Source organism: Mirounga leonina, unplaced genomic scaffold (genome assembly GCF_011800145.1).
Source record: "Mirounga leonina isolate KUSES-001 unplaced genomic scaffold, KU_Mleo_1.0 Mir_114, whole genome shotgun sequence".
NCBI lineage: Eukaryota > Metazoa > Chordata > Mammalia > Carnivora > Phocidae > Mirounga > Mirounga leonina.
This window is the reverse complement of record NW_023270265.1, coordinates 13,559,065-13,575,539: the sequence shown is the minus strand read 5'-3', so window position 1 is coordinate 13,575,539 and position 16,475 is coordinate 13,559,065. Positions and strand designations below refer to the sequence as shown.

General features: G+C 38.5%; 1 protein-coding gene across 1 annotated transcript in view; it reads left to right on the top strand.

The window, feature by feature from the left end:
- PTPN20 (protein tyrosine phosphatase non-receptor type 20) overlaps nucleotides 1-16,475 on the top strand; it is a 126,659-nt gene that overhangs the window by 87,683 nt on the left and 22,501 nt on the right. Inside the window, exons 6-7 of the mRNA XM_035023570.1 lie at nucleotides 1,855-2,003; nucleotides 4,909-4,999. Coding sequence (XP_034879461.1) covers nucleotides 1,855-2,003; nucleotides 4,909-4,999 — 240 coding nt within the window. The remainder of the gene's footprint in view (nucleotides 1-1,854; nucleotides 2,004-4,908; nucleotides 5,000-16,475) is intronic.

The following is a 16,475-nucleotide window of genomic DNA, read 5'->3' as shown; positions in this document are numbered from 1 at the left end:
GATAAAATCCCTTCCTGTAAACTGCCTTTCTGCAAAAACTCCCCTCCTGCGATGATTGCCATGATCTGTAGCTGAGGCCTGACTTATTCACCTTGATTGGAATTCTTGGGCCAGGCTGCAGTAAAAAGAAACCAAATTGAAAATGATGTTAACGATAAAGAAACATATTTTCTCCCATAATGGAAGTACAAAGGTAGGCAGTATTCCAGGTTCAATATGATCACATCGCTCAGTGATGTCGTTAACATCATAGGTTTTTTATGTTTTCTTTTTTTCATATTTGCTGTACTCAGTTCATTCCTTTTATGTCACAGCAAGGCTGCTTGTAATAATCAGGGCCATAATTATGGACTTATGTCTGGACAATGGGTGGAGATGGGAGAAAGGCTTGCTTCTTTTGCCCATAAGCCCTGAGTAAACTTCTCCTTACTTCCCATTGGCTCAAATCACCTACATATTGCTGAATTATTCACTGGCAAGGGAATTATTGTGGAATGATCACATATGGCTCTAACTAACCATCAGGGTAGAATCAGTGTTGGGAAAGCAACGACAGGGTCCATTACCGTCATTCTACGTTTTTATTCCTCTTCTTCCCTGCTCTCAGCTTCTGTTCCAGCAGTGCTGGAATACATGGGGAGAGCTCTAAGGATTTTTCTGTTTGGGATCAAAGATGATCAAAATGGCTTCTACTCTTGTGGAATTTTATTTCCCCCTCTGGGCTTCCTAGACCTCCTCTCATACAAAGGTTAGAGATATTTGTGAGAAATTTTAGGATTTCTGTGACTGTCTTTCCCAACCCAACAGTCCCTTACTCCCACCCCTATAGAGAGCTTTTGGTTAAATAGGGTTCCAAGACAAGAAGAGTTTTACAGCACTGTGCATATTTTTAGAAGCTTTTATCTTTTTTATGCCCATTCTTTTGTGGAATTGCTTCTTGTATATATTTTTTTGCTAATATTAACTTGATTTTTGTTCATATTAGTTGGCTTTGGAAAGAGATTTTGAGAACTGGCTTCACTTGAGCACATTACCTCAAAATTCTGAAATTTAAAAAATATTCTTTTAATATTGACTTCTAGATTTATTGCATTTTGGTCAGTGGACATGATCTGTAAAATTTCAGATATTTGGAATCTAGACTGTCAACATGGCCTAAAAAATCATCATTAAAATAAAAAACTTCCATGTGTACTATTAAATAGCATGTATTCTCTTCTATTATTATTGGTTATACATGTGTAACTATATAATGTATATCAAAATATTTATTATATATAATTATGTTGCATATTATATATATTTTTAGTCTTATTAATTATATAGAGCCTCTCTATCCTTGGTGGGTGTGTGTATGTGTGTTGTGTGTGTGTCTGTATGTGCATATGTGTGCTTGATCTGTTTTAGAGTAAGAGGTGTGTTAGACTGTCCACATCCTCTCATCTAAAGCTCCAGGGGCTTTCAAATACTTGGTCTGAGGGAGGGCAAAAGTTCTCACTTTTTCCCATCCAAGTCTTGTTTGTATATGCTTGCCTTGGCACAATTGTCAGTACATATACTTAATTCACACTATAAAGCAGAATACTTCTCAGTCTATAGCATCTTTTATATTTATAGCACTTAACAGTTTTTTCTAAGAATAGTGGGTTTTGTGTAATTTCAAGGTACATAGTCATGATTTTTCTAAAACAAGGATTCTTTCTTTCAAGGTAATAGACTCTTCACTTCTGGAAAAATAAATTTCCATTAATCCTTAAGTGGCTGTGCCTTCACTTAAGAGAAAACACGACAAAATAAAATCTCCCTTCACATACATATGAGTAGCTTAAAAATGTGAACTTTTCTTTTTCTTAGGTATACAAATTGTTTCTGAAAGGGAGCTAGCTCAGTTGGCTCAGGTTCGACCATTACTATTCAATTTTCATGAGCAATCAGTCATCAAGGATTGTTTTAAAATGCTTGAGAAAAAAGTAGCAGAATTTGAAATCCTCCAGGAATTTATGGTAAATATTTTGGTCTTAACAAAAGTCTGTATGTGATTTTCCACATTACTAACAGAGGGGTTTTTTCTTTTTCCTTTTTAATCTTTTCTTTTAGGTTGAGTACTTTGTTTTTTGTTTTTAAATATTAAGTTTGTTTTTAAAGTAATAGGTTTATATAGTAAAAGAAAAGTTAAATAGCATAAAAGGTTATAAAAGGATAGTCTCTTTGTTTTTCTCTCTTGAGTTTCTAGGCCCCCTTTCCACTATTTAAGTTTGTCATATAAGTGTCTAGAAAACTATCAGCATGTACTTTGGTAACTATTCTACCCTTTCTTTCCTTTTTTTTTTTAGAAAAATATTTCACATAGGAAATAATTTCCAAATATATTATTTGTACATATAGCTCTATCTCATTTTTTATCTCATTATTTTTAAGTATTTCATAGTATAGTTAATTATATAGATAAAGACTTTTTTTCTTTAAGTAGGCCCCTGTGGTGAACATTTAGATTTTTCTAGTCTTTGTTATTTATGAGCAGCAATTACCCCTCTCATATGGCTGTGCATATGTATGAGTATTCTTATAACAAGTTACTAGAAACACAACCAGTATTTTGTGCTGTCAAATTTTTGGATCTTTGCTTATGTCTTATATGACAAATGATTCCTTGTTGATTTATATTGACACTTATTTGAGAACAAAGGAATAGCTTTCCATATGTTTTTAAGCTTTTTATATTTATTTTTGGTGAACTGTTCCGATTCTTTGCCCAATTTTCTGTTTATTCTTTTTCTTATTAATAGTTTTATATAATGAAGAAACTGTCTCTTTTGTATGTGCTATATATGGTAAATTTTCCCCCTTGTTTGTGCTACACAGAAGTGTGCATGTGCACATATACACATTTAGTAAGAAGAAATAGCTAATTTGTAGTGATCAGATATGACAATCTATGGGGACTTCAGGGTTTTCTGTATCCTGTAGGTGCCCTTTTCACTCTAGGATCATAATAATTACTTCATGTCTTTTTCTAATATTTTTGTGATTTTTTAAAATGGATCCAGCTAGAATTTAAGGTATTTGGTAGGGACTCAGCATTATATAGCTATCCTGTTGTCCCCAGATCCTCTTGAAATTGTTCTTCAGTGATGTAAAAGGCCACTTTTATTATATACTGAAGTTCTACATAAATTTTAATTTATTCTTGGACTTCTTCCATTGATTTGTTTATTCATGTACTAGTACCAAGCTCTCTTAATTAGTGTAGCTTTATGTTATCTTTTACTGTTTGTTAATACTAGTCTTCCCTCAGTTCTCTTCTTTTACAAAATTGTTCTAGTTTTTCCTACAGATATTTTTCCAAATTAATTTTATAATTGGCTTGCATAAAGATAAGAAAGGTAAAAATCTGATCATATTATCCTATTTAAAACCTTCACTAGCTTCTCATTTGCCATGCCAGTAGTTGCCAACACTTATTTAAAGACTGGTGGTGCCAAGTTGGCTACCCAAGGGTTACTGAAGAGCTTTTGAAAAGTACGGATTCTCGGCTTTATCCACAAATATTCTAATAGACTAGGGCTGGATACATCTCCACTTCTTTTGTATATGAAACAAGGCCTTCCTAAGTAGTTTTAGTTTCCGTCTGGGCTAGATCATGTTCTCTCTGCTCTTGTTACCATGCTATTCACTGTTTCCCCAAGAGGAGATGTATGCCCCCATGCCTTTATTCCTGTCCTTTCCACCTGGTGTGATAACCTGCTCACCTCAGCTCTCCTTTCCTTCCACACACACAGACTTTCATATGACTAACTTCTGATGGCAGTCATCAGCACTACCATTGTACTAACATCTCTGTGGCATTGATTACCCCTCAGACTGCTCTGATAGCTCCTTAAGGAGGGGGCCATTTTCAGATTCATCTCTTTATTCCAATATCTAGAAGAATGCTAAGTATGTATTAAATGTTCAGTCATGTTTATTGAATTCATACTTGGTAATGAATTTTTTTTGAAAGGAAGAAATCTTTAATTGGTATCCTGGCTATAATTCCTTCATGGGGCAAGGAGTAAATTGTGAGACTTTTTTTTCTTTTTGGTTTATATATTTATATATTTTTCTTGCTGTTATTTTATTATTTTTGTTTATAAAATGATAGATTAATGAGTAGGTCCTAAGAGGTGAATGTTCTTTATTGTTTTTTTTTTTTTAATGAAAAGGAAAATATTGAAGTTCAAAGGAAAAAGTATGTCCAGAGAGATTAGTATTTTCTTTTTTTTTTTTTTTTAAGATTTTATTTATTTATTTGTCAGAGAGAGATAGATACAGAGAGAGAAAGAGCACAATTGGGGGGGGAGCGGCAGGCAGAGGGAGAAGCAGGCTCCCTGCTGAGCAAGGAGCCTGATGCAGGAGCCTGATGCGGGACCTGGTCCCAGGACCCTGGAATCATGACCTGAGCTGAAGGCAGACGCTTAACAACTGAGCCACCCAGGCATCCCAAGATTAGTATTTTCTTATCAAGCAACTTGTTGATTGACATCTCAAATTTGAGATATTTTATTATTTTTTTCTTTATTTTTTTAAATTTTATTTTATTATGTTATGTTAGTCACCATACAATACCATTAGTTTTCGATGTGGTGATCCACGATTCATTGTTTTTGTACAACACCCAGTGCTCCATGCAGTATGTGCCCTCTTTAATACCCATCACTGGTCTAATCCATCCCCTACCCCCGTCCCCTCTGAAACCCTCAGTATATAGTATTTTTAATGGGATTCTGACTTCACTTATCATACAACACATTTAACACCAGGTCATGCCATATAGAGGTTTAAGGATCATGAACACTAAGCAAGAGCAGATTTTTTTCTTTATCTTTTTGTTATAGTAAATACATGACTTATATTTCTTACCTTTTAAAGACTTTAGATTATAAGAACATACCTGATGCGTTCAACTCTGGGAATGAACTACGCAACAGAGAAAAAAACAGATATCGGGATATTCTTCCATGTAAGCTAAAAATGGTTTTGATTATTTTCCTGTTTGCATTTGGGAAAAGATAAAAAATGAGTTGTATGGCTTTCAGTACTAGGTATTTTGACCTGTGACCATGATGAAGAGCTCTGATAGCTAGCAGTGGGTAGCCTGGGCATATTCTTGAATATGCTAGAATACATGGTGAATTTCAAGTCTTACATTCAAGCAACTATCATAGGGTTATTTATAGAAGTCCCTCAACCTTGTCCTTATGCACATGCTACTTCTCAGAGCATGAGCCATCTAAAATATAAAGTCTAGTAGCCTAAGACATTGTCACTTTTGGTAACCCAACCCCTGATCACCATCACCTTCCTTGGCTGTTTTGTTTAGACATACAGATGCAATGGGGCTATTTATATCCTTTCTCCTGGACAATAAAACTGCCAATCTACCCTCCCAACAGGAGGCTGCTCTTTGTTTGTCTCTAAGGGCCTTCCACATTGCTTCCCTGTGCTGGGTGAAACTAGTGCCCCTCTCCTCCCCAGCCAGTTACTTACAGGATTTCTCTATCCCAGGCCGTCCGAAGAGCAGAAACAAAATACACCACATTTTTAATCTTAGGTAAGAAATCTCATTTTATGCCTCACGTTCCTTTCAAAGTAAAAAATTTTCCAAGTTACTTTACCATTTTTCCTCCTCCATCTTGACCTTTCCTCCTTTATTCTCTATCTTATTTAATGTAACCACCCCGTTGTCCAAGCCAGAAAACTTTGAATCACCAGTGATATTTAAAAGTGGTCATAAAGTCCTTTTGATTCTACTTCCTTAATACCTCCAGAATCCTCCCCCATCTCTCAGTTCCCACTGCTGCTAACTTAGATCGAATCTGCCTGTTTCATCTCTCAGCTGGTCTGTCTTCACTGCCTCCATGCCCATCTACTCACAGTGGCTGCTGAAATGATTTTCCTAAAACACAAATCCCTTTAAAACTCTTCTTTGGCTCTCTGTAATGATCATGGTAAAGCTCTTTAGCATCATGGCATAAATTTCATCTTTCTTGTCTCAGCTCTTTCACAGACTTCTTTTTGTTTCTGGAATTCATTCTCTTTCTCCTGTCTCCAAGCCTTTGAACCCGCAGTTCTTGCAAGAACCATACATCCTCCCTTTTTTGCTGAGGTAATTCCTGCTGTCTTTCAGAGCTAGCTCAGCCAGACCTTTCTTGTTTTCCTCAAAGCTAGGTTTGACTGTTTCTCCGATAGCCTCATACTGTCTTGTGACTGCTCTTCCCAACTTAACAAATTATATTTTAATTATCTATTTGTGTTCGTTTCTTGCACTAGACTTGAGGTGGTTATGATAGAAATTAGGGTAAGACAGTGACTAACATAATTGGATCAATACCTTTATGTTTAGTTGGTTCATTCAAATCTAAGACAACTTTATTTTTTTAAAGATTTTATTTATTTATTTGAGAGAGAGAGAGAGAAACAGCATGAGAAGGGATAGGGTCAGAGGGAGAAGCAGGCTCCCTGCCGAGCCGGGAGCCCGATGCGGGACTCGATCCCAGGACTCCAGGATCATGACCTGAGCCGAAGGCAGTCGCTTAACCAACTGAGCCACCCAGGCGTCCCTAAGACAACTTTATGATTATAAAAGTAATGAATACCTTCCCAGATAATTAAAATAATTTATTCTACTACCTTCTGTGGGGAGAATGTACCGAAATACATTGATGAATATTTCTGAAATCATGGTAATGAACCACTATTAGACATTTTAAGAGATAATGCCAACAATTTGGTGCTACTCTGAGAGTCAAAGTTCCCAATTATATAATTCCCATCCCTGCATGTGCAATTAGCCCCCAAGAAACCGAATGCAAACAAGCCTTTAAAATGAGGCTCCAGGGGTGCACCTGGGTGGCACAGTCAGTTAAGAGTCCGATTCGTGGTTTCAGCTCAGGTCCTGATCTCAGGTTTGTGAGATAGAACCCCACATCGGGCTCTATGCTCAGTGTGGAGTCTGCTTGAGATTCTATCTCCTTCTCCCTCTGCCCTTTCTGCTCGTGCTCTCTCTCTCTCTCTCTCAAAATAAAATAAAAATCGTTTAAAAAATGAGGCTCTGGGGATTGTAAGAAGCTTGTTTTAGGATATGGGGTACATTTAACATTTGATCTGGCTTGAACTCTTTACTCTGGGTACAAGAAGAATAATAACTATAGAGAAAAGAGATGCAAAGATATGAACAATAAAGTTCAATGATTAAAACTAGGGAAAATCATGTAAACCTTTTTACTTTTCTGTTAAAATCAACAGTTATTAAGCCAAATTCTGTTTTAAAGTCCACTGATTTATCTACCTTATACCACAGTGTAATTTAATCTCAATAAGCCTCCTTAAGTGACAATCATAGAAAGTTTCTTTGATTTCTTTACCACACATTTCTTGAATTAATAGAGAAGTTTCCTAAGGAATCACATCAAGAAAGCCAGAGAAATAGTTAATTTTTCCCTCTTTTTAAATGCTGAGAAGACTAACTGGAGGATTCATACATCTTAGGACATTGCAAGTGTATGTGGTCCTCACTTTCCATGGCTCCAGTATGCAAAAATTTCAGTTAGTGTGGTTTAAAGAACACCAGTCCCTCAACAATACAATTCAAATTTCAGTAATCACAAGATATTAAGTGAGAATAATTGCATAAAGTACAAATGTCACGTCTAACTCTTCAGTCTGCAAATTACTACGTAAATAACAGGTGCTCATCATGATCACTGACTAATCATGTCACTTCTTTTCTTCTTTCTTCTTTTTTTTTTTTACTCCTTTTAAAATAGGTCTACAGTTGGTCACTCTGTGTCTGTTATTCAGCTCATGCACAGATAGCAAAGCATGTAGTTGTGTTGCCTCCTTATTTTTCGGTGATAAGCCCACATTACATTTTATAAAAATGGATTATCAAAAGTTGATTGGTCAACAAAGATGAAATTGAAGCAAAGAAAGGAAAAGTAGTAATACTAGGAGTGAGATTCTAATAGAATGTGAATAGTTATAGAATAAATAGCTGCCCTGGAAAAGATTATGGAACAATCATAATTTGTCCTATTGATTATTAAGATCTTTTGTACAGCTTCAGCTTGCACGGTCATATTTATGGCCCTATACTACTATGCAAGGCAGGAATGGGCCTCGTTATGTAGTCCAGGGATTTTTAGATATAAAGACAACATCTTGGATTTCTATAATGCTTTACAATTTGCAAAGCATTTTAAAATGCATAATCTTATATAATCTTCATAAAATATCTCTGAAGTAAACCATTGGATACCATAATTCCTACTTCACAGAAGAGGGAATAAGTTCTGGGATAAAAGGTGTTTTGAAGGCTAATAAAGGAGTAGGGACAAACCACAGGTCATGCTCTCCGACTTCTGGCCTAATACTTTTTCTGTTACTCATCTTTGGGGTAGGATCTACTCAGAACTAACTAATAACAATAGTGACTTAGATTTCTAGTAGTTTTCCACTTCACAGAGCATGCTTACAGATATCTCATTGAGTGCTGTCTACAGTCATTCAAGGAAGGCAGCGTAGATGATAATGTCTGAATTTAAGGATGTAAGCAATGAGGAAAGGAGAATTTCAACAAATGGTTCTGGACAACTGCATATTCCTATATTAAAAAATGAACCATACTGTTACCTCACACCTTATATAAAAATTAACTCAAAATAGATCATAGGCCTACTTTGAGTTAAAACCATAAAACTTCTGAAGAATACTTGAGAAAAATTTAGTGTCCTTGAGTTTGGAAGAGTTTTTCTTAATAGGACACAAAAAACCCAAACTATAAAAGAAAAAAACAAATTAGACTTCTGTGATTTAAAAAAATATATATTGCCCTTCAAAGTACACTGTTAGGAAAATGAAAAGGTAAGCAACAGGCTGGGAGAAAAATACATTCAAAACATTTATTTGACAAAGGACTTACATTTAGAATATATAAAGAATTTCTACAACTCAGTAAGAGGACAAATAACCCAAAAATAAGTGAGCAAAAGACTTGAGTGGCCGCTTCAAAGAAGATATATGGGTGACAAATATGTGAAAAGATGTTCAACATCATTAATCATTAGGAAAACACAAATTAAAACTATAATAAGATATACTTCACACCTGCTACGATGGAAGAGAGTTTAACAGTTTCTTATAGTATTAAGCATATATCTACAACATGAGTCAGCATTTCTACTCCTGTGTATTTACCTAAGAGAAATTGAAACTTGTATCTGCATATAGACATGTATATGAATGTTCATATCAGTTTTCTTTGCAAAAGCAAAAACCTGAAAACAACCCAATATCCATCAACAGGAGAGTAGATAGACAAATTTGATATGCCCATATCATAGTAAACTAATGATATAAGCAGCAACATGGATGAATCCCAAAATAATTATGTGGAATGAAAAAAAGCAATTGAAAGAATATATACTGTACATTATCTACTGAATTGTGTTCCCTCAAAATTCCTATGTTAAAGTCTTAACACCCAGTACCTCAGAATGTGACTGTTCTTGGAGATAGGGCCTTTAAGGAGGTAATTAAAACAAAATGAGGAGGGCGCCTGGGTGGCTCAGTCATTAAGTGTCTGCCTTCAGCTCAGGTCATGATCCCAGGGTCCTGGGATCGAGCCCCGCATCGGGCTCCCTGCTCGGCGGGAAGCTTGCTTCTCCCTCTCCCACTCCCCCTGCTTGTGTTCCCTCTCTCTCCCTCCCTTGTATCTCCCTCACTTGTATCTCTCTCTCTCTCTGTCAAAAAATAAATAAAATCTTAAAGAAAAAAAAAATTAAAAAACCAAAAAACAAAATAAGGCCCTTCAGGTGTTCCCTAATCCAATCTGACTTTTTTTTTTTTGTAAGAAGAGGAGTTAGGACACAGAAGACACCAGGGATGTATGGACACAGAGGAATGTGGGGCCACATGAGAACATGACAAAAGGCAGGCCTGTTCAAGCCAAGGGGAGGCCTTATAAGAAACCAACCCTGCTGATGCCTGGATCTTGGACTTCTAGCCTCTAGCCACCAGAACTATGAAAATAAATGTCTGTTCTTGAAGCTATCCAGTCTGTGGTATTTTGTTATGGCAACCTGAGCAGACTAATACACTGTATTACTCCATTTACATAAAATTCTAGAAAATTCAAAGTAATTCATAAAGTTTATCAGTGGTTACCTTGAGGGCAGGAGTGGAGCAAGCAGGATAGATCACCAAAGAGCATGAGAAAATTTTGGCAGTGCTGGAGAGGTTCAATGATCTCTCTTATAGTATTGGTTTCATGGGTGTGCGTGTATAACAGTTATACCACAATACACTTTTAAAAATGTTTCATGAGTGAGTATAAAAGATATATCACACTTTTAATATTTTGTATAGTTTACCATTATAATATATAGACAGCTGGGAAAATACAGCTCTCTAAGGGAGAGATTTAACAAGCATCCACACGCATACATTAGGTGAGGTCGCTATATGTTTGTTTGTTTGTTTGTTTGTTTTAGATTTATTTATTTGAGAGAGAGAGAGCAGGGGAGGGCCAGAGGTAGAGGAAATGAGAGAGAACTTCCAGCAGACTCCCCACAGAGCTCAGAGCCCAAGTGGGGCTCAATCCCATGACCCCAAGATCATGACCTGAGCCGAAATCAAGTCAGACATCCAACCAACTGAGCCACCAGGCACCCCAGTATGTTTGTTTCTATTATTACCACCACCGCCGCCACCAATAACAGCAGTAGTAGTAGCAGTAATATGTTTGTATGTACTCAGTGCTGATCTAAGTCCTTCATAGGTAGTAGCTCATTTAATCCTCACCACAAACCTATGATGTTGGTACTCTTAGTATCTTTGCTTTACAAAAAAGTCTAAAATAAATTAATTACCTTCCCCCCAGTCAACACTGCAAATAGGAGGCAGATCTAGGATTCAAACCTAGGTTTAACCACTATGCATTAGTGCTTCTCTTTGTTCTTTTTCTAGACTATTAAAAGATTTTCTTGTGCTATATGTTTTTTTCTATTTCAAGAACGATTTTTAGCACTTAACGATAGATTCTCAGTCATTCTTTATATAGATATAAAACTATATTTTGCAAAGCTTGTTGCTCTCTATTATTTCCCTTTCTTTCCATCTTCCCTTAATTTGAGGTCTCTGTTCTGATTCATTAGTTGTTTGGTTAGAGATAGGCTATGTAGTTGATATAGTTGCCTCAGACTTTATCTGCAGCTCTCTCTCCCTTCCCCCCCCCCAACAAATGAATATCTTTGTTGATTTTAGAATTGTGGGATTCCAGTCCTTTTGTCTTAAGTTATTCTGAGTGTTACTTCATTGTCCCCCAGCTTCCAGTGTTTTAGGTGATAAATACAATGGTAATGTGACCTTATTCTATAAAAAACATATTCTTTCATTCTGAAACCTTATAACATTTTAATTTTTTCTTGAAGTTTGGGAACATTACCATGTATGTTTCATTTCATTGGTCTTACCTAGAATCCATAGAGCCTTTTAATCTTCAGATTCAGTCTTCCTTTAGCTATAGGAAAGCTTCTTCAGTTATTTAGTAATTGCTCTTCCTCTCTCTACTCTGTTTTTCTTCTTCTGGAGCTCCTCTGATTTATAGGGCAGGTCTCTTGGATCTGTCTTCTAAGGCTTTCATCTTTTCCCTATTTATTTCATTACTTTTGCCTCTTGGTAGTTTGGCACATGCCCTCCACCCCCATTTTTATTGTTAACTTTCTTTCACTTGGTCTTCTAGAGAACTAATTTAAGTTTCAAGAGAGCCCTTCCTCCTTCAAATCATCCACTAAAATTTTTAGCTTGTGTGATGCTTAGTCCTATGTGTCAACTTGGCTAGGCCATACTACCCAGTTACTTGGTCAAACACTGGTCTAGATGTTGTTGTAAAGGTATTTGTAGATGTAATTAGTATTTAAATCAGTGGACTTTGAGTAATTCAGATTACCCTCTATAATATGGATGAGCTTCATCCAATCAGTTGAAGGCTTTAAGAGAAAAAGATTAAGGTACCCCAAGAAAAAAGCCATTTTGCCTCCAGATTGCCTTTGGATTTAAGACTGCAGCATCAACTCTTTTCTGGATCTCCAGCCTGACAGCCTGCCCTGAAAATTTCAGACTGGCTAGTCCTCACAGTCGTGTGAACCAATTCCTTAAAATAAATCTCTCTCATTTGTGTGTGTGTGTGTGTGTGTGTGTACATAGCCTATAGATTCTGTTTCTCTGAGAACACTGACTAATACAAATTTTGATACCAAGAGTGATTCTAGAGGAACAGAATCTTAAGGATGAGTTTTATGAATTGGTTTTGTACTCTGATAAAATTTAAAGGCATTAGTGACTCTATTTCCAGTAATAAAGAGAGCAGTGATAATCCATGGTGCAATAATGGCAGTAGAGATACACAGAATCTCATCACTGGGTATTCCTTCTCAAATACTTATAAGAAGCAAGGTCTGGATGACTGTGTATTCCATACCTTAGAATGTTTTTGTCAAACTAACAAGTGTAATGAGATTGGCTGGTTGCTTCTAATTGTGCTGGGCAAAGTAGGGAAAGAAAAGGATGATCTCAGGATGACAGTAGATTATTATAAACATAAGCAGGTGGTGACTCCAACTGCAACTGTTGTACCAGATGTGATTTCGTTGCTTTAGAAAATTAACACATCCCCTAGTAGCTAGTGTATACCTATTGATCTGGCAAGTGTTTTTCTCCATACCTCTTGGTAAAGACCACCAGAAGCAGTTTGCTTTCAGCTGGCAAGGCCTGCAGTACACCTCCACTGCCCTATCTCAGGAATAGATCCATTCTCCAGCCCTTTATGTCATAATTCCCAGGGATCTTGATTACATTTCCCTTACTTAAGACATCACACTGGTCCATTATATTGATGACATTATGCTGATTGAATCTAGGGAATACGAAGTAGCAATTAACTACTCCAGACTTATCCATAAGACATTTGTGAGTCACAGTGGGGAAAATGAGTCCAATAAAAATTCTACCTCATTGAAATTTCTAGAGGTCCAGTGGTGTGGGGAATGCCAAAATAATACCTCCTAAGGAGAAGGATAAGATGTTGCATCTGGTCCCTCCTATAGCCCAAAGAGGTAAAATGCCTAATGACCTCTTTGGACTTTGGAGACAACATATTCCTCATTTTGGTGTGCTACCCTGGCTCATTTTACTAAGACTCATTTTGAGTGATTCCCAGAATAAGAGAAAGCCCTACAACTAGTCCAGGCTGTGCAAGTTGCTCTGCCACTTGGGCCATATGATCTGGTGGATGCAGTGTCAGTGGCAGCCAGGGATACTGTTTGGAGCTTGTGACAGGCCCCTACAAGTGAATCTCAGCTCATGCCATGGGCTTATAGAACAAAGCCCTGCCAATCTCTGTGTATAACTACTGTTGTTTTAAGGAACAATTTTTGCCCTGCTATGGGGTATTAGTAGAGACTGGACACTTAACCATAGTTAAGCTGTGCACAGCAGCATTCCATCATCAAATGGAAGTGGTATATACAAGGTTGAGTTTGAGCAGGCCTTGAAGGCATGAGTAAGTTAGATGAAGAAAGCAAAATGTCTGAGGTCCCCTTTCCTGCTACATTACCTATTCTCTTCCAGCCTGCATCTGTGGCCTCGTAAGGAGTTCCCTATAATTAGTTGACCAAGGAAGAGAAAAATAGGATGTGGTTTACAGATGCTTCTGCACCATATGGAAGCACCACCTGGAAGTAGACAGCAGCAACATTACAGCCTTTTTGGAGGGGACATCCTTGAAGGACAGTGAATAACGGAAATCCTCCCAGTTGGTAGAACTTTTAGCAGTATACTTGGTTGTCCATTTTGCTTAGAAGGAGCAATGGCCAGAGGTATAAATCTGTACCAGTTCAGGGGCTGTGGCCAATGGCTTCACTGGATGGTCAGGGACTTGGAAGGAACATGATTGGAAAGTTGGTTACAAGGAGGTCTGAGGAAGAGGTGTGTGGGTAGACCTCTCTGAATGGGCAAAAAACATGAACGTTATTTGTGTCATATGGGAATGTTCACTGAAAGGTGACTTAAGGAAAAAATTTTAATAATCAGGTGTATAGAATGACCTATTCTGTGCATACCAGTCAGTCTCTTTCCCAGCCAATCCTGTCATTACTCAGTGGATTCATGAACAAAATGGACATGCTGGTGGGAATAGAAGTTATGAATAAATAGGCTCAGCAACATGAACTTCTAGGCACCAAGGCTGACCTTGTTATGGTCACTGCTGAGTGTCCAGCGTGCCCACTGCAGATCTCAACACTGAGACCCCAACATGGCACTGCTTCCCAGGGTGTTCAACCAATACCTGATGACAGGTTGATTATATTGAACTACTTCTATCATAGAAGAAACAGGTTTTTTTTTTCAGCGCTTCTCTTACAGAATAGACACTATATGGATTTGCCTTCCCTGCATGCAGTACTCCTACCAAATCTGCCATTCATGGACCCACAGAATGCCTTATCTAACATCATGGTAGTCCACACAGCATTGCTTCTGTCCAAGGAGCTCACCTTAAGGCAAGTGGTTTGTGGCAGTGGGCTCATGCTCATGGAGTTCACTGGTCTTAACATATTCCTCATCCTTCTGAAGCAGCTGGCTTGATAGAGGAATGAAGTGGCTTTTTACAGTGCCAGCTAGGTGGCAGTACCTCAAAGGGCTGGGGCAGTGTTCTCTCGGAGGTTGTATATGCTCCAAATTAGCATCCAGTGTACGTTGCTATTTCTGCCATAGCCAGGATTCAGGAATTGAAGACTGGAAATGGGAGTGGTACAACTCACTGAGACCTCTAGTGATCCAGTAGCAAAGTTTTGCTTCCTGTGTCTGTGACCTTATGCTCTGCTAGTCTTGAGGTCTTAGTGGCTGTCTTCAGTAATTTTGTCTGGCTTTTGATGTGGTCTTTCCATCTGCAAACTTGGTCTTCCTTGAGGGGCAGCAGATCATGGACTTATTTGTGGACTGTGGCGTCTAGAAGAATTGCTACATAATACGGAACAAATTACTTAGCCACTTTGAGTAAGGGTTTCTCATCTGAAAAGAATGAATAATGTGCTTCATTCAAAGGGTTGTTTTGAAGTTCCAATGAGGTGATGTATGCAGAGTACATACAGAGTACATACATACAGAGTACGTACATTGCCTGGACCCGTGCATATTTGCACTAAATTGTACAATTATCTCTCCTCTCGGGGGAACATTTCTCCTGTGATCACTTGAGTTATTTCTTTCCTGCTGTGTATTCCATAGTTTGCTTCTGAAATTCCTTCTGTGTATTTTCTTTACATGCTCTGTACCCTTGAACATTTTAATATTATCATCATGTTTTTCATCTTTATTCCTGAGTTCTGGGAAAATTCCTTAAGCTGGTTTTCTAAATCACTGATTTTTTTTTTCCCCATTCACTTCTCACTTTAGGGGTTTTAAATGAGTAATTGTGGTTTTTATTTGAAAGCAAGCTTTTAGACAGGGAGCAAGATGGCAGAGGAGTAGGAGACCTGGATTTCGTCTCCTCTCAGGAATTCAGCTGGATAGGGATCAAACCATTCTGAAGACCTACAAACTCAACAGGAGATCTAAGAAAAGAATAGCAACAACTCTCTGAACAGAAAAGCGACCACTTTCTGGAGGTAGGACGTGCGGAGAAGTGAATCCGAGGCAATATTCGGGAGGATAGACGGTGGGGAAGGGGCCTCTCCATCAGCCGCTTCTGGCAAGTGATAGAACCACGGAACACAAAATCGGAACTTTTAGAAGTCAGCTCTGCTGAGGGACGTCACTCTGGTGGCTAAGCGGGGGGTGGAACCCTCATGGGACAGTGTGGTCTCAGGACCCTTGGGGTCACAGAAAGACCAGGGGTGCCTGAGTGTGGCAGAGCTCCCAGGTATCAGAGCAGGGAAGCCGGCTGCAGAGACAGAGCCCAGGCGTGGGCTCTCAGCTCGGGGTTGCCATAAACCGTGATCCGCGGCAGAGTCGGGCCACTGCTCTTCCAGGAGGGACCCAACAAGCGGCAGATCCGGGAGATTCACCTTCTTCCCCCGGGAGGAGAGGTGCGGGAGCGCACTGCAGGGATCTGCTGGGTTTGGAGACTCCATATGGGGTCGGGTGCCAGAGATAGAAACGTGCGGCACAGGCCGGGTGAGCATGGAGTGCGGCTGGAGACCGGGGAGACGAGAGTGACTGACGGCTTTTCTCTGGAGGCTCACTGAGGAGCGGGGCCCTGAGTTCTCGGCTCCTCCAGGGCGGAGATTGGGAGGCCGCCATTTTCACTCTTCGCCTCCAAAGCTGTATGGAAAGCTCACAGGGAACAAAAGTTCCAGAGAGCAAACCCGAGCAGATTACTTAGCCTGGACCCAGCAAGGGTGGGGCAAAGACTTTTGGAAACCACGGCAACAGGCCCC